This window comes from Taudactylus pleione, unplaced genomic scaffold, assembly GCF_031769625.1.
Source record: "Taudactylus pleione unplaced genomic scaffold, aTauple2 ptg000611l, whole genome shotgun sequence".
NCBI lineage: Eukaryota > Metazoa > Chordata > Amphibia > Anura > Myobatrachidae > Taudactylus > Taudactylus pleione.
In genome coordinates, this window is record NW_028285013.1 from 5,864,058 (window position 1) to 5,883,088 (window position 19,031).

The window sequence follows — 19,031 nt, forward strand, 5'->3', positions numbered from 1 at the left end:
AATCGTTAAAATCTGACTGCAAACACATCAGACTTCAGAGATCGTTCATCGGGAACGCTTATCGTTCGTCGATGCATGCCCCACATGTCGCAGATATGAACGATGGAACGGTTTTTACAATCCTTATCATTCAGATCTGACACAAAATCTGACCGTGTGTATGCACCATAAGAGAAGAGCTGCTATTCTTACATTTGGAGAATATATATTTATCAGCAACCGCATTTAAGAGGTGATAATTACACCCCAACTCGCAATGCGTTCCTGTAAATTACAGCATGCATTTACTATTGTCGGGGCGCCGGGACAGAGCTTCTGTAAAGGCCCTTCCTTGGCAAAGGGCAAGAAGCAAAGTGATATCTACCGCCAAGTTTGGACACAGCCAGTGGCCTGTGCATGTGTCAGTGGGGACCAACAGGAGGTAAAATATACTATATGGTAGACCATAGGCTACTAACGCCATCTGAAGATGCTTCACATTCAGGAGCTTGGTAAATTTGACATTTTAGCAGTTTCCCATAGAAACATGTCTTAGGTCTGTGAAAGGACAATGGAGCACCTAGAGCAGTGATTCCCAACCACAATCCTCAAGGCACACTAACAGTCCAGGTTTTAAGGATAGCCATACTTCAAAACAGGTGTCTTACTTAGTACTTCAGCTATTTTGATTTAACCGTCTGTGCACAAGCATGGATATCACTAAAACCTGGACTGTTAGTGTGACTTGAGGACCGAGGTTGGGAAACACTGACCTAGAGGAAACCTATATAACCATGGGAAGAACATTGAGATTTGTGGTGAAACCGGTGTCATGCAGAGGCAGGCCACCCACAAGTAGACACATGGGGGCCAGTGTACTCAGTGGCTGTGGCTATTATCGCAGTAACAAACATTATGACATTTAATATAAGGCGCTACACTGTTATGCACCAGCCGTTTGCTTCACCCACCCCAAAAACAATAAACAATTCTTGTTGCAGATATAACCTTTGCTCTCCACTTTGGTCAGTCCAGATTGTACCTGTACATTCGCCCAGAAGTCCCGACCTCTCTTTAGAGACATGATTGAATGTAGCTCTACACCCATCTACTCTCATTTTAGCTAAAACTTATTACTGTCCTCACTAGGTACTTCACTTCCCACTACAGCGTTAGGCGAACTGTGCCACTCCAGCTGCTGTGGAACTACACATCCCAGCATGCTCTGTCACAGTTTTGCTGTTAGGGGATTCTAAAACGGTGCAGGGCATGCTGGGATATGTAGTTTCACAGCAGCGGGTTGCCTACCCCTGGCCCACTAGTTACGTCACTACCCATTTTAACACGATCATTTGAAATCTTTAATACATTATTTGTCATATCCAGAAGCACCAATAACAATAACGAAAACTAATTTCCCCAAATAATCGCATAAAATGTAAGTTGGGCCCATAAGTCCGTCCATTTCCGCACAGTCACTTTGTTTATTATTGTCTCCAAGTGGGGGTTTTAAAAAAATTCTGTACCATGGGCCTGGTTCAGACCCACACGCAATGCTGATAATTACGCAGTTTGGACGATTGTTAGCCATTGCGCAAAGGTGAAAGCCGCACTGCGCACCTACAGCGATTGCTTTGCGATCACGCGCACACAGGGGGTTCACTCGCAGCAAAGTGAGTGACAGGTAGTCAGCATTTGGGTTAGGTAATGGGGGGGAGGGGTCAGAGAGATGCAGCGGATCATTCTCAGGGCGTGCATTAATTAGCCACTGCATCCTTGCTTGCAGAAGGAGATCCCTCTGCTTCAGGCGTGTTATAAGAGATGAGGGGCCCTGTGTTCAGCCTCCGTTTGGGCCCCCTCCTCCCTTTCAGCGCAGTAGATTCTGGCTTCATGCCAGAATCTACTACACATGTGCAGGTCTCCGGGAAAATGGCGCCCAAAACGTCATGCGCACAAGAGAGCAAAGACTCTGGCACAGTGCCAGAGAACCAGAGTCGTTTCTAGCTCCTGTGTGGCACCATTGACGGCACCATTTTTGGGACACCATTACTAAGAAGAAGGCACCGCGCTAGAAGCATAGGAGGCACAGTGGTCGGTCCTGGGTGCAGGGTTTGCAGTGCGGTGCCCCCTCTGGACACATGAGCCTGTGTGCCCTGCACTCATGGTAGATACACCTCTGGGTAGAGGAAGTATCAGGTGTTGGAGCACCACAACAGGCTGTGTATAGGGATGGCCATCCACCATCAATGATTCGTAATAGTCGATAGTTTATGACCGATGTCGAATGATTTTCCCATTGATTGGGGAGAACCAGATGGTTTCCCTCCATCGATGAAAGAACATAACCGAATATTTTTTTTTTTTGTACAAGGTGCTGAGACTCAGAGCATAGCTCCGCCCCCCACCATCCACATAGCCACGCCCCTGGGTTGTGATTAGCCCACGGGCCAGTCAGTCATAGAACAGGAATGACCATCGGTTGGTGAAGCCATTGATGGTCATCCATTGCATAGTTGGTTACCATCGATGGCCACTTTCTATTTTGCCATCGATGGCCATCCCTAGCTGAGTATAGCCCAGGAAGCTCCACTGGAGGGACAGCAGGTGGCGCTGTTTCAGAAATGTTGACAGTGTACTCTGTTGTAAAAACTCGTCTCTTTTATACTTCTCGTTAGATTATGAAGTTTCCCTCTTCTGGGCACAGGTACATTTTATCCCATAATCTTTCCATGGGTGTTCATGCTTGAAGACAAAAGCATATACTCCAACACCAGAGACCCAGTGAGCGGCACAACACTATATACAGTTTAAGGAGTGGCATAATTCTCACTGTACAAAAAGCACATGATGCTTATTTTTTTAATTTAAACCTGTTGACAAGGTTTGATATTATGATAATTCTGCATCTGTGCTTTGGGCATGTGTGTGCATACGTTAATATATGCTGGAGACCAGGGACGTGCAGTTAGGGTAGGCAGATCCTCCCCTGAGATTTGATATAAAAATGATTAAAATAATACAAAGATATAACTTATAAACATCTTCTTTGTTTATTGTAATAATTTTTATAGTTAACACTAACTAGTTTTGTGGAGCTCCCTGGGACTGCAGGGAGTCGAGAGATGAGGCAGCAACAGCTCAGCCTCGCTTCTGTATAATCAGACACTGCTTGCAGAGCTGGGTGTGGGGGCCACACCACAGGTAGTAAACTGCACAGAAAGAGAGCTAGCTGAGTATGGAGGACGTGTCTTGAGCACTAATGGACACATTGGATGTGTCATGTAAGCAGGAAGTGCACTGCAGTGTTTAGAGATCGGAGCTCAGTCAGCAGCAAGAAGAGAAGACACAGTGATGCAGGTAGGAGGATCAATGGACACTGAAGCATAATGTAGTGAGGGGAGAGTTACAGTGAGTAGGGGGTGAGACAGGCTCCCAGCACTCAGATCCATCTCCATGTGTGCCTCCCCAGCCACTGACCTCACCGCACGTCACTTCTGGGGACTAATGAAGTCATAAATCCCAACATCGGCAGATCATAAATCAGCACGGGAACGAGGCTTCACCTTCCAACCTCCCACAAACATGCTAGGATGACAGAAATACTGCGCAGTACATGCGAAAGACACAGATCACGGCTTGCGTACACGGGGCCACCGCCGGATTAAGGTTTGTGGGGGCCCCAGAGTAACTAGCTAGTTGGGGCCCCTACCAATAAAATTGTCAATAAGATATCCTGGGGATGTTATGAAAATGTGTAACTACTCCCGGCACCACAAATGTGTTACACACACTGCACGTAGTAGCTTGGTTATTACTCTGACTTTCTATGTACAGTTCAAGAATGAAGGCAGGAGCCTCAGTGACATCACTAGTTCTGAGTTAATTCATTCCGCGCACTACATGGCTGTGTGCAGGCGATGGACACCCTTTAATAGGGCTTTTTGCATATCAGAAAGCTTATAGAAACCGGTTATTTTCACGAGTATTAATAGAATTGAGAAATGTGCAGACCACATATATTACTGAAATAACTCCAGCACAAGCTGTTATTGAATAGTAAAATTATATGTTCATTAGGGGTGATTTCTGAAATCCGAACCCCCCCGAGCCCCCCCGATCCGAGGCCGATCCGAGTCAGGCTCGACTTCTCCCGCCTGACTCGGATCTGAAATCGAGGCAAAACGTCATCATCCCGCCTTCCGGGTCTCGCGGGTTTTGGATCCTATATAAGGTACCCGCGTCGGCGCCATTTTCTCACTCGGCTGTGGACAGTGAAGAGGGAGGGTGGGAGTTAGGGCTGGCTGGGCTGTGTAGTGCAGTGTAGTGTTGTGCTGTGCTGCTGTTTTCCATAGGGGCTGTGTCCACTCCAAAGTCCTGTGCAGTGTACCAGTCCTAAAGGGGTGCTGTAGTGTTGTCCAGGGGGTGCTCTGTCCATCAGGGGTGCTCCCCCCAAGTGCTAAAAAAAAATATTTTTTCTGTGTTTGTGAATTGTGTGCACTGTGGCTGCAAGTGCATCAACAAAGGAGCAGCGCCAAGCGTGCGCCTGTGTCCCATAAGTAAAAGGCTGGCTGGCTTGTCCGTTAAAGGGTGCTGTAACCCCCAAAGGGCACTCCAAACAAAATAAAAAAATATATTTTTTTGTGTTTGTGAATTGTGTGTGCAGTAGCCGCACGTGCATCAACAAAGTAGTGCCAAGCGTGCGCCTGTGTCCCATTAATAAAGGGCTGGCTGGATTGACCGCTAAAGGGTGCTGTAACCCCCAAAGGGCACTCCAAACAGAATAAAAAAATATATTTTTTTAGTGTTTGTGAATTGTGTGCGCAGTAGCCGCACGTGCATCAACAAAGTAGTGCCAAGCATGCGCCTGTGTCCCATAAATAAAGGGCTGGCTGGATTGACCGCTAAAGGGTGCTGTAACCCCCAAAGGGCACTCCAAACAGAATAAAAAAATATATTTTTTTAGTGTTTGTGAATTGTGTGCGCAGTAGCCGCACGTGCATCAACAAAGTAGTGCCAAGCATGCGCCTGTGTCCCATAAATAAAGGGCCGGCTGGATTGACCGCTAAAGGGTGCTGTAACCCCCAAAGGGCACTCCAAACAGAATAAAAAAATATATTTTTTTAGTGTTTGTGAATTGTGTGCGCAGTAGCCGCACGTGCATCAACAAAGTAGTGCCAAGCATGCACCTGTGTCCCATAAATAAAGGGCCGGCTGGATTGACCGCTAAAGGGTGCTGTAACCCCCAAAGGGCACTCCAAAAAAAAATAAAAAAATATATTTTTTTGTGTTTGTGAATTGTGTGCGCAGTAGCCGCACGTGCATCAACAAAGTAGTGCCAAGCGTGCGCCTGTGTCCCATAAATAAAGGGCTGGCTGGATTGACCACTAAAGGGTGCTGTAACCCCCAAAGGGCACTCCAAACAGAATAAAAAAATATATTTTTTTAGTGTTTGTGAATTGTGTGCGCAGTAGCCGCACGTGCATCAACAAAGTAGTGCCAAGCATGCGCCTGTGTCCCATAAATAAAGGGCCGGCTGGATTGACCGCTAAAGGGTGCTGTAACCCCCAAAGGGCACTCCAAAAAAAAATAAAAAAATATATTTTTTTGTGTTTGTGAATTGTGTGCGCAGTAGCCGCACGTGCATCAACAAAGTAGTGCCAAGCGTGCGCCTGTGTCCCATAAATAAAGGGCCGGCTGAATTGACCATTAAAGGGTGCTGTAACCCCCAAAGTGCACTACAAAAAAAATATATTTTTTTGTGTTTGTGAATTGTGTGCTCAGTAGCCGCACGTGCATCAACAAAGTAGTGCCAAGCGTGCGCCTGTGTCCCATAATTAAAGGGCCAGCTGGATTGACCGCTAAAGGGTGCTGTAACCCCCAAAGGGCACTCCAAACAAAATAAAAAAATATTTTCTGTGTTTGTGAATTGTGTGGGCTGTAGCTGCACGTGCATCAACAAAGGAGCAGCGCCAAGCTTGCGCCTGTGTCCCATAAGTAAAGGGCCGGCTGGCTCATTTCTTAAAGGGTGGTGTAACCCACAATGTGCACTACTCTCCAGCAAAAATAAAAAAATATTTTCTGTGTTTGTGTGCGCCTTAGCCGCACATATATATCAATATAACATAAATGGAGGACCAAACTTTCTCCGATGAAAATAAAATAGGGAAAGATCAAGAACCACTTCCTCCTAGTGCTGTTGCTGCTGCTGGGAGATGTTCATCATCCCAGAGAGGAAGTAGGAACACCACTACTTTTACTAAACAATTGACCCTCCAACAGTCTCTAGCGAGGAGGATGAAGTACGACAGCAGTCATCCCGAGGCAAAACGTATAACTGAGGCCTTGACTGCTATGTTGGTGTTAGACGTGCGTCCGGTATCCGCCCTTAGTGCAGTGGGATTTAGACAATTGATGGAGGTAGTGTGTCCCCGGTTCCAAATCCCGTCTAGATTCCACCTGCATCCTCAAAGCAGCAGCGACAAACGTGCGTCTGTCTGTTAAAGGGTGGTGTAACCCTCAAAGTGTGCTCCACAAACAATAAAAAAATTCTTTTTTTTTCTGCATTTGTGAAATGTGTGGGCTGTAGCCGCACCTGCACCCTCAAAGCAGCAGCAACAAGCGTGCGTCTGTCTGTTAAAGGGTGGTGTAACCCCCAAAGTGCGCTCCAACCAAAATAAAATAATCTTCTTTTTTTCTGTGTTTGTGTGTGAAATGTATGCACAGTAGCCGCACCTGCATCCTCAAAGCAGCAGCGACAAGCGTGCGTCTGTCTGTTAAAGGGTGGTGTAACCCTCAAAGTGCGCTCCACAAACAATAAAAAAATTCTTCTTTTTTTTTCTGTCTTTGTGAATTCTGTGGGCTGTAGCCGCACCTGCATCCTCAAAGCAGCAGCGACAAGCGTGCGTCTGTCTGTTAAAGGGTGGTGTAACCCTCAAAGTGCTCCAGATGTGTTTGTGACTTGTGTGCGATGTAGCCGCACGTGCATCAACACAGTAGCAGCGCCAAGCGTGCACCTGTGTCATAAGTCAAGGGCCGGTTTGGACATCTGGTCCAGACTGAAGGACGTGCCAACAATTTCTGACAAGTCTACTTTCACTGCATATGATACTGTCCTCAAAGCAGCAGCGACAAGCGTGCGTCTGTCTGTTAAAGGGTGGTGTAACCCTCAAAGTGCGCTCCACAAACAATAAAAACATTCTTTTTTTTTCTGTCTTTGTGAAATGTGTGGGCTGTAGCCGCACCTGCATCCTTAAAGTAGCAGCAACAAGCGTGCGTCTGTCTGTTAAAGGGTGGTGTAACCCTCAAAGTGCGCTCCACAAAAAATAAAAAATTATTTTTTTTCCTGTCTTTGTGAATTGTGTGGGCTGTAGCCACACCTGCATCCTCAAAGCAGCAGCGACAAGCGTGCGTCTATCTGTTAAAGGATTACATCGGTGACAGCATCCAAGTAGGCATGTCAGACAGTCCGTACATGTACTGGCAGGAAAAAGAGGCAATTTGGAGGCCCCTGTACAAACTGGCTCTATTTTACCTGGGTTGCCCCCCCTCCAGTGTGCACTCCGAAAGAGTGTTTAGTGCAGCCGCGAACCTTGTCAGCAAAAGGCGTAGGAGGTTGCTTCCACAAAATGTGGAGAAGATGATGTTCATAAAAATGAATTATCAACTCTTCCAGGGAGACCAGCCTCCAGAACATACAGAGGGACCTGTGGTGGTGGATTCCAGTGGGGACGAATTAATACTCTGTGAGGATGAGGATGTACACAACACTGAAGAGGGTGAGGAATCGGTGAATGAGGAGGATGAGGATGACATCTTGCCTCCGTAGAGCCAGTTTGTGCAGGGACAGATTAATTGCCAGCTTGTTTTGTGGGGGCCCAAACGAACCAATCATTTCAGCCACAGTTGTGTGGCAGACCCTGGCGCTGAAATGATTGGTTTGTTAAAGTGTGCATGTCCTGTTTATACAACATAAGGGTGGGTGGGAGGGCCCAAGGACAATTCCATCTTGCACCTCTTTTTTTTCTTTGCATTATGTACTGTTTGGGGCCTAGTTTTTCAAACTGCCATCCTGTCTGCCACTGCAGTGTCACTCCTAGATGGGTCACGTGTTTGTGCCGCCCACTCGTGTCGCTTAGCATAGTCATCCATCTACCTCGGTGCAACCTTTTGGACATAAAAACACTATTGTGAGGTGTTCAGAATAGACTGGAAATGAGTGGAAAATTAAGGTTTTTGAGGTTAATAATAGCATAGGAGCAGAAAAATCAACACATTCTGTGATTTTAGCTGTTTTTATGCTTTTTAAAAAAAAAAATACAGATCCAAAACACAAAACCCAGAACCCAAAACACCAAAGGGTAATTTTTGGCAAAACCAATCCAGATCCAAAACACGAAGAAAGATCCAGATCCAAAACCAAAACACAAAACACGAAAAGTGGCCGGTGCACACCCCTAATGTTCATAGGCATATAAGACATTAGGCTCTATCTGTGCCATGTGCATTAATTTCAATACTGCGTCACGCTTTCTGCTATTTGAAAACTATATTGAGTACAGTAAATGAGAACAATGCCGTGTGAGCAGAAATTACTGTTCTGCAGCCCAGCCTTCTGCAGGCAATAAGTGTTGTACTGAATGGTAGGGAGAACAGAGAAAGCACTGCAGGCTCGCACATTTCATGCTGGAAGTGTCTGTGCATTTCATGCTTGATAAATTCTCATGATAAAGCAGCAGAAATGCATGGCCTACACCAGAGGTTCCCAAACGCGGTCCTCAAGGCTCCCCTACAGTTCAGGTTTTAGAGATCTCCATGGCTGAGCACAGGTGACTTAATTAGTGCCTCAGTCAATTTGATTTAACCATCTGTGCTCAACCATGGATATCTCTAAAACCTGCACTGTTGGGGAGCCTTGAGGACCGCGTTTGGAAACCTCTGGCCTACACGGTGTGTTTTACTTTATTCCCAGTACTGCTTGTTCCCAATAAACTGTAATAATACAATCATATGTATTTTACATACTGTGCATCCGGAAAGTATTCACAGCGCTTCACTTTTTCCACATTTTGTTATGTTACAGCCTTATTAAAATATGGAATACATTCATTTTTGTCCTCAAAATTCTACACACAATACCCCATAATGACAACGTGTAAAAAGGTTTTTTTTAGATTTTTGCAAATTTAATAAAACAAAAAAAAACAAGTAAGAAATCACATGTACATAAGTATTCACAGCCTTTGCTCAATACTTTGTTGAAGCACCTTTGGCAGCAATTACAGCCTCAAGTCCTTTTGAATATGATGCCACAAGCTTGGCACACCTATCATTGGGCAGTTTCGCCCATTCCTCTTTGCAGCACCTCTCAAGCTCCATCAGGTTGGACGGAAACGTCGGTGCATAGCCATTTTCACATCTCTCCAGAGATGTTCAATCGGATTCAAGTCTGGGCTCTGGCTGGGCCACTCAAGGACATTCACAGAGTTGTCCTGAAGCCACTCCTTTGATATCTTGGCTGTGTGCTTAGGGTCGTTGTCCTGCTGAAAGATGAACCGTCACCCCAGTCTGAGGTCAAGAGCGCTCTGGAGCAGGTTTTCATCCAGGATGTCTCTGTACATTGCTGCATTAATCTTTACCTCTATCCTGACTAGTCTCCCAGTTCCTGCCGCTGAAAAACATCCCCACAGCTTGATGCTGCCACAACCATGCTTCACTGTAGGGATGGTATTGGCCTGGTGATGAGCGGTGCCTGGTTTCATCCAAATATAACACCTGGCATTCACGCCAAAGAGTTCAATCTTTGTCTTTCATGGTCTGAGAGTCCTTCAGGTGCATTTTGGCAAACTCCAGGTGGGCTGCCATGTGCTTTTTACAAAGGAGTGGCTTCCGTCTGACCACTATAACATAACAGGCCTGATTGGTGGATTGCTGCAGAGATGGTTGTCCTTCTGGAAGGTTCTCCTCTCTCCACAGAGGAATGCTGTAGCTCTGACAGAGTGACCATCAGGTTCTTGGTCACCTCCCTGACTAGGGCCCTTCTCCCACGATCACTCAGTTTAGACAGCCGGCCAACTCTAGGAAGAGTCCTAGTGGTTCCGAATTTCTTCCATTTATGGATGATGGAGGCCACTGTGCTCATTGGGACCTTCAAAGCAGCAGATATTTTTCTGTACCCTTCCCCAGATTTGTGCCTTGAGACAATCCTGTCTCGGAGGTCTACAGACAATTCCTTGGAATTCATGCTTGGTTTGTGCTCTGACATGCACTGTCAAGTGTGGGACTTTATATAGACAGGTGTATGCCTTTCAAAATCATGTCCAAACAACTGAATTTACCACAGGTAGACTCCAATTAAGCTGTAGGAACATCTCAAGGATGATCAGTGGAAACAGGATGCACCTAAGCTCAATTTTGAGCTTTATGGCAAAGGCTGTGAATACTTATGTACATGTAATTTCTTAGTTTTTTTAATTCAATTTTCAAAAATCTCAAAAAAACTTTTTACACATTGTCATTATGGGGTATTGTGTGTAGAATTTTGAGGACAAAAATGCATTTATTCCAATTTGGAATAAGGCTGTAACATAACAAAATGTGGAAAAAGTGAAGCGCTGTGAATACTTTCCGGATGCACTGTACATGGAGGTCTGCTATCTTTTCCCGCAACCAGGACGCAGGATACAGAACACAGCAAGCTGCCAACTGTTCCTAATGTCCATCGACAGTCCCAAGTTTTAAAGACTTGTCCCTAATAGCTTTTGTCATTTGAAATGTCCCAGTTTTTCACTAGAGACCCACTACGCAAAATCAGTCTTTTGTGAATGGTAAATGCTGTTCTCACTAGCTTGTATTATGCTCTAGGCTACCTAAGTCATCTTTTATTGAAGATAATTAAATGTAAAAAAGTTTATTATAATTAAATTCATTAGGATAATCTGCTAGGGGTCGTAGTGCTCTAATGTAGATGGAGACAGTATCGCGTGTCACCTGATTGGACGCATCGGCTCAGCTCAGAAACTGTCCCTGGAAACTAATTGAAAATGTTGGAAACTCATATAATTCACTGTCCATTACAGATGATAACAGGGTCGTATATTATCCCTTGAAGGCCAGCAGGCACGGTCATAAGTTACAGCCTCTTGTGGCCACACATGATTGGGATGCCAGATTTTTATAGTAGAGTTTGTATACAACTGAAAAATGTTATTGACTTTTTTAAAGGCGATATTAACCTCACTATGGGATGGTAACACCAGTCAGAGGTCATAGATTACACTTCCAGATGGTACGTCTATATCTGTACAACAGGCAGTGAAGGGCATTGTGGGTGTGAGGCAGTGCAGAACCTGGGTTGTCTTTTGCAGTCTCAAAGTTAACAGAAAAGAGACTGTTGGATTCATACTAAGCCATAGCAGGTATCCGGTTGCCTTGACGACATTTTGTAGGCCGACAATCAATATGTCGACACTGAATGGTTTACATTTTTTTTTTTTGGTGATTTTTAGGGATAGGCTAAAAAAAATATAAAATAATAATAATAAAAAAATGTATATTGACATAATTGTGTCGGCGAGTTAAATGTTGACATTCTGAATGTGTCAACGTTTTAACTGTGTCAACCTAAATGTATGTATATATATTGATTGCTGACCTAATGACTCTGTCGACATTCTACCATCTGAATGTCGACAAGTCATACCACACCCCCACAGTCTGGGATATCATTACAAGCTAACTGGCATACTATGCTTTGCCTTTTTTAGCTTTTGTTCCATTATCTAGTTACTATTTGCTGTACATGTATGATGCCTCAGTAGCTTTTCACACTTTCATTTTCAACAAAGCAGTATTGAAAAGTCAGAGTTAACACTAAGCAATGCACTCACTACCATGCTTCCCGTATAGGGGCTGATTCAGTATGGATTACAACTGCTAATCCACCGCGATCGCTATGCCGTCGCAGCACAACATAACTCCGCCCATCTTACTGTGCAACCATTGGTAACATCGAGTACCATCGCAGCCTCCCGCACACTTGCACAAGGTCTGACCTTACTCAGTAATTGTTAACCTCATCGCACGCAGTGAAAGCCCAAGTAGCAGTGCCTAATTTATGCACGCCCCTGCAACGGCATTCATACGCACTGGCACGCCTGCGTTTCGCCGACCACCCCCACACCCCCGTCACCACCCTCAAACGGCACTTACTGTCAATCACTCTTCGATTGATCTGCGTACACACTGCGATCGCAATCCCGATCGCAGTGGATGCATGCGCAGAACGCAACAATCGGACGATTGTGTGCGTAATCGCTGTTGGGTTCCTTGCTGAATCAGGCCCATAGTTTGATTTTTTGGGGGGGCCCATTTATTAATTATAGTGTTTGGTACGATATAGATACATTCTGGGGATATGTAATATTTGAAATACCCTCAAAAATGGATCCTGAAAATATTAATTGATGAATCCGTCACCATTATTATTATTATTATTAGCATTTATTTATATGGTGCCACAAGTGTTCCGCAGCGCCTTACAAAATATATAAACAAATATGTGACCAAAGACTTACAGTACAATACAACACAATGCAGGACAAGGACATGGATAATATACATTGCTACATTAGCGTCCATAACACCCAGATAAGCAGCAGAGCTTAAGCATACACGTGTTAGGTGCCCTAGTGGGGAGTAAGAAGCAGATCTCCTATTGAAACGGGCAGGATGGGGAGATTTAATAGGGAATTACTGAGTCCGCGAGGAGTGGGCAGGGCTAAACGGCAAGATTTGCGTCATTTGACTCTGCCACTCCTCGCAGACCCGCGAATCGCAGACTTTCCCAATAAAGGGGTGGGGCCTAATTACATCACCAGTCCGGCCCCGCCCCCCGTTCCAGCCTGCTCCCGGCAAGCTGTTCTACAAAGTCAGTAAGTATGCTATAGCAAGGTTCCCCCATGCAGTACTTCTTCACAGGGCGGTAACTAGGGTGGTGCGACCAGCGCCATGGCAGAGGGCACCGCAGGGCAGGGGGCACTGTTTGGGCCTGTCAATTTTCCTGTTTATTATCATTCTCACTTGTAGCTTCCTCTTATTTTATCCCCGGCATCTCCTGGCCTTCCCTATCTCTTCCCTGGCCCTTCCCCATGAGGCCATTGACCTTTTTTCAGGCACACTTTCTTATGACCCGATTTAAAAAATGGTGGGGGGGGAGGGCGCCAATGCTCTCTCTGGCACAGGGCACCAAAAAGTCTAGTTACGGCTCTGCTTCTTCATATGTATTCAATACGAGACTGACAGCACAACTGGGCAGGATGTACAGTATAAAGCCCCGGCTGGGTAGGGAAGTACTTTATACCACCCTCCATCCCTGCCCAAGCTACCTGCATTGGCAGAACAGCTAAGGCTCTTTAAATCTGATTGTGCCCTCTTGCATACTGCTCTTTGCAACTGTACCATACTCGCGTCATTGTGGCCCCGGCCCCCGGTATACAATGCTGAACTTACCGTGCCTACGATAATGCCATTCAGAGTGAATTGCATCATCAGCCGCACAGACCGCCCAGTTTATGCGGGCAAGCGGATGCGATGTATCTCTGGGAGACCGGAATCCTGTGTTGAGCGGCGGGGAGAACCACCCGAGATTCAGGAGCCTCCCGGCTGTTCCAGGAGAGTAGGCAGAGTGGTACAATTTTAAGGCCTTGCTCTACAGCTGCTAAATGGGGGTTTCTTGGTGGCAACAATGCAAATCCAGGCATGAAAAGAACGCTCCGTGGGTGCGTTGGCGTGTTACCAGAGATGCTTCTATTCTGGGTTGTGCATATGCACAGTGGTCGCTGAATGCAGAGGGGTCTCCTGCACCTAGTATGGGGTGGGTGTAAGCAACAATGATAATGATGACATCTCTTGTGGACGAAGCGGTGGGCGTGGTGCGTTCTAAAATATACCTACGACTATGCGGTAGGATGGTCATGTTAGCATTCCGTTCACAATAGGTTCATGGCGGCCGTCCGGAGTCGCAATCTCATTATTTGCATCTCAGACTAATGCTGGGCACACACTCGCCGTTCAGTTGAACATATGAACGATATATCGTAGGTGCGCTGGCCAGTGTGTACCAGCGATATGTCTGTGAACGATGCCGTTCACAGACCATTCGCGTCGGCTGTGCTGAAGATATATTGGTGAATCGTGCTGTGTGTACAGGCGGACACTTGCTGCACAGGCTGGCGGTGATTGACAGCTCAACTGGGCGGGCATTTATATACATCAGTCACGACAAATCGGCCAGTCTGTATGCAGAACACGTGTTCTGCACAGTCTGAAGATATATCTGCAGATCAGTCGATCCCACCCACCTTAAGGCTTTAGGGGTCTATTTACTAAGGAGTGTTAGGAGACAGAATGAAAAGTGATAAGAAAGTGATAAGGTGCCAGCCAATCAGCTCCCAACTGTCATTTTTCAAACACAGCCTGTGAGATGACAGTTGGGATCTGATTGGCTGGCACCTTATCTCTTTCTTATCACTTCTCACTCTGGGCCTGATTCAGAGCTGGACGCTATTTGCGCTCGCTCGTTTAGAAAAATGGGGTGGCTATTCAAATTAACCGTTTGCTCTTTGCGGTCTGTTGACGCCTCTATGTCTGAACGAGCGAACAAAACTTGCGGTCGTAATTTTGGAAAAAACGCCCCCTGGTCGCTCGCATCATACGTCATGTCCGTTATTTATTAGATTAATCGAGTACATCGAACGATGTATGAACTGCTCATTATTCTTGTGGTTGGTTTTTCCTACCACAATCTTGTGAGTAGTTCTGACTATAAAATAACCCAGTGACGTGGTCAATGATGCTGCTGTATTTATTATGCACACCCTTAAAACGCCCGTTTTGACCTTTTGGCACGCCTGCGTTCGGAATTCCACTCCCCGTTTTCAAGCACCTTCCTCTGTTACCACCCACATACGCCTCCTCCTGTCACTCAAAATAGCAGGCATTCGCTATTTAGCGAGCACACGATTTTCGGCCGCACTGACTGGTTCGCGCATGCGTATTACAATCCGTACGCATGCGCAGATGTGCGAACATCGCTCGGAACGAACGAGCGGCCGCTTACGAGCGGCTCTGAATGAAGTCCTCTGTCTCCTAACACTGCTTAGTAAATAGACCCCTTAAATACCCAGCAGCCAAGCAGTGGGCTAGTGAGCAGTAACTGTCAATCGTAACGTGGAACAGGAACCAACTGCACTGGAACTGGAACTTTAAAAAAATGTTACTGCGTTTCCATATAGAATATATGTGTGATAATTTGTAACAATCAAGTCTTTATGTATCTCATGGATGAAACGAAGCTCCTCTATATGGAGGACGCCAGCAGATTTCTAAGGATCTACAATGGCTCAGTCGCAGTTTTTTTTTTTCATGCTGAATGACTGATTATTACCATGTGAGCTGGAAATGGCCGATCTCATTAAATGTAAGTGGGGTTTTCACCTAAAGCTCATTACTTGCTTTTTATATCTACAAATATACTTTATGGAGATTGTTTTAAAGATCTATATCATGCGATCCGTCCCCGTTTTATTATGGTAGCCATGTGTACTGTGATTAGTCGGTACAGTATGTTTTCCCTATGAATTCCTATGCCCCTATCTATAAAGCCTCTGTGCTAATGTTTATATTATAGTGGCTTCAGCAGTAACAGCGGCTACAAGCTCATGGATAACCCGGAAAACGTATTACTGACCTAGAAAAGACTGGTCTGTGTATCTGCTGATTTACATTGTCGAAATACACACACTATGGGGGATATTTATTTTAGGTCACTCTATATCCCAAGGTGGTGCCACTGGTGATGGGATCGCTACTGTTGGCGGTAACCCCCGTCGGTGATATGATTTGCTGGGACTCGTTTTCAATACAAAATTCGACGAGAATTGTGGTGATAGAAATGCAGCCGCAATCCTTGTTCTGTTATTGCCCTGACAAAATTTAAATCCCGGAATAAATAATTTTTTCAGTGATCAGTTTTTTTTTTTTTTCATTTTTCCTTCTTTTTTTTCCAGATTTTTTTTTTTTTATTTATTTATTTATTTTTTTAATACTTTTTATTTCTTGCTAGTGGAATCGAAAGGCCAAGTCTGGACTTTCAGTTCTATTAGTAAACCGGCTAGCTGGGTCACATCTGAGCATGTCGCTCCACACTGGCAACTTTCACTGCTTCAGCTATAGGTTTATTGCCTCAATAAACGGCAATAAATAAAAAGTCTGTCTTATCGCCACATAATAATAAATAGATTGTAAGCTCTCATGAGTAGTATCCTCTTCCCTGATGTGCTTTTCCTTCTTGCAATGTTCTGTACTGTAGGTCACTTTTTCCTTGTATTGTTCATACTGTTTCTGTACTCTGTAAGGCACTGCTGACCCCTTGTGGCGCCATATAAATACAGAATAATAATAGTAATAATTATAATGATATCATACTTTCCAACTTTTGTGAGGTGACGGTCGGGACAATTATGCAAGCCGAAGGAGTACGCCCAAAATTAGGGGGCATGGCTTAGCGGCAAGGGGGTGTGGCCGCGCAGGAAATGCTGTACCCACAAGCCACGCAACTTGATTTTTGTCATGCTGGGGGCTTGTCCAGCGCTCTGGGAGCTGCTGGACAGCCCCTCAGCCTCACTCCAGAGCCGGCACAGTGTGTGGGGATGACACTCGCACTTTGACATGCATGGTGTCAGGGTATCGCCCCAACCTCCCCCCCCTCTGTGGTACACTGCGGCCCATGGGTAAGACAGCGGGACAATGCTCGAAAAATGGGAATGTCCCACTGAAATTGGGAAAGTTGGGAGGTATATAATAATAATATGTAATAATAGGCATCTAAGTTCTGACTGATTTCCACTGTTGCATACAGTACATGCAGTATGAAGAGATCACATGATTTAGAAACAAAATACAGTGACGTGTAATAGATAACATATACCCAATGCTTTGTTATCGGTGTCATCTGCACTAATAGACATCTGTTCCCCCTAATCCTGTAAGAAGAGCAGTAATCTGAGTGTAATATTCCCAGTGGCAGGTCTGTTCTGGGGAGAGAGGGAATGATGTGTTTATCACAGTTATTGTGGAGAGAAATATATAGTGTGTTAGGGCCTCGAGACGGTTGGATAAAACATGAACAGTTATTAAAAGGCCGTTCGTGCATCACTGTACACTCATAATGATCCAGTAACGCTCGCGGAGCAGAAAGGCTCCTGATTGCATGTCATGGCTCGGTTGCATGGCCCCAGTGAAGACGGTAATCCTTCTAGAGCTGCTAAGTTATTTCAGATTTCGGCCCATAATAGTTCACAAAGCTTTGTCAGATACTGGATGAACATTATGTGGGGACCTAGAGAGCCATTATGCAGCGCTTGGTGGCAGTGATGTGCGGTGAGGCCAATGGCTGGGGAGGCACACATGGAGATGGGTCGGAGTGCTGGGAGCCTGTCTCAACCACTACTTACTGACACTCTTCCCTCACTACACTAAGCATTGGTGTCCATTGCTGAGTGCCGATCTCTAAACACTATAATGCACTTCCTGGTCACATGACACATCCAACATGTCCATTAGTGCTCAAGGCACGCCTCCCCATACTCAGAGGCATGTCTCTATTAGCTCTCTTTCTGTGCAGCTTACTGCCCGTGGTGTGGCCCCGCCCCCAGCTCTGTAAGCAGTGTCTGACTATACAGAAGCGAGGCAGAGCTGTTGCTGCCTCATCTATAGTCTCCCTGCAGTCCCAGGGAGCTCCACAAAGCTGGTGAGTGATAGTTATAAATTATTACAATAGACAAAGAAGCTGTTTATAAGTTATAAATATCTTTTTTGTATTATTCTAATAATTTTTATATCAAATCTCTCTGCCTCCCCTGCCTACCCTGACTGCACGTCCCTGCTTGGTGGTGACATGTGGGCTCGGTTACCCCAATCTTAGTCCTGCACACATTTCTCACATTGCATCTTGGAAAGTTCCACCTACTGGTATTGCTTGAGTCCAATACGAGTCCCAGTCTGTTTCCCCGGCCCCGGCGTATGCGCTGACGTGGAGCCCGACCCCCCATGCGCACCCTATACTTCTTGGTCACAGGACGGTTCAGTATTCCATCTCTATCTGGAACAAATATAAACAAAAGTTCCACTTATGCGCCAACAGATTATCAATATTTAACCCTTTCTGGCTGTCCCAGGTTTCTTTACTGTATGCAATAACAATTAATTCTGATGATAGAAGGAGGGGGGATTATGAAGCATTTATGGTCTCTGACTGGGAGACATATTCCCTCTTTGCCAGCAACTACAGTGTACACTACAGATACAGTATATGGAGATAAAACATATTCTCATTTCCACACCAACTGGGTATATGGTTACTCACACTAACACACACATGCTGGTCTAATTCATCAAACTGCTAAACATTTGTGACCACTATCATAACAAAAATGATCCACCCTTAGCACGGATCACATGATGCACCTTTATTCTCCGATCACGGAATTCTAAGTATATGTAAGTACATCACCCGTTAAGATGTATGTGTAAAGGGATCGGTTCAAATCCCAACGCTGGAAGACCAGCATAAAGATCCTGACAGGTAAGTATTTAAAGTATTTACTAACCCTACCCCCCACTAACCCTCCCTTAAGGGTGCCTAACCGTAACCTCCCCAAGTGCCTAACCCTAACCCCCCCTGCAAGTTCCTAAACCTAACCCCCCTTCCCCTAGCCTAACCCTAACAACCTCTGGGGGCCCCTAACCTAACCCCCCCCCCCCCCGTGGCTGTCCGTGCCCGCCGCCTGGCTTACCTTCGATCAGTATGCCTGGCGCCGGGCTCCCGGCATATGTAAAATGACAGGCGTCATTTGACAGGCAGCAGGAGTCTAATGACAGGTGTTTGGATGCCTGTCATTAGACCCCTGCCGGGATTAGACAGTCGGAAAGCCGACTATCAGCATTTGGACTGTCGGCTTCCTGACTGCATCCCGGTGTAAAGTTAGGTTACATAC

General features: G+C 45.6%; 1 protein-coding gene across 2 annotated transcripts in view; it reads right to left on the bottom strand.

Annotated features, from left to right (window-relative positions):
- CTBP1 (C-terminal binding protein 1) overlaps positions 1–18,100 on the bottom strand; it is a 284,958-nt gene extending 266,858 nt beyond the window's left edge. For both annotated transcript variants that reach the window (XM_088454291.1, XM_088454290.1), the window contains exon 1: positions 18,005–18,100. In XM_088454291.1, the coding sequence (XP_088310417.1) occupies positions 18,005–18,086 (82 nt within the window). In that variant the 5' untranslated portion in view covers positions 18,087–18,100. The remainder of the gene's footprint in view (positions 1–18,004) is intronic.
- Between the last annotated feature and the right edge of the window lie 931 nt (positions 18,101–19,031).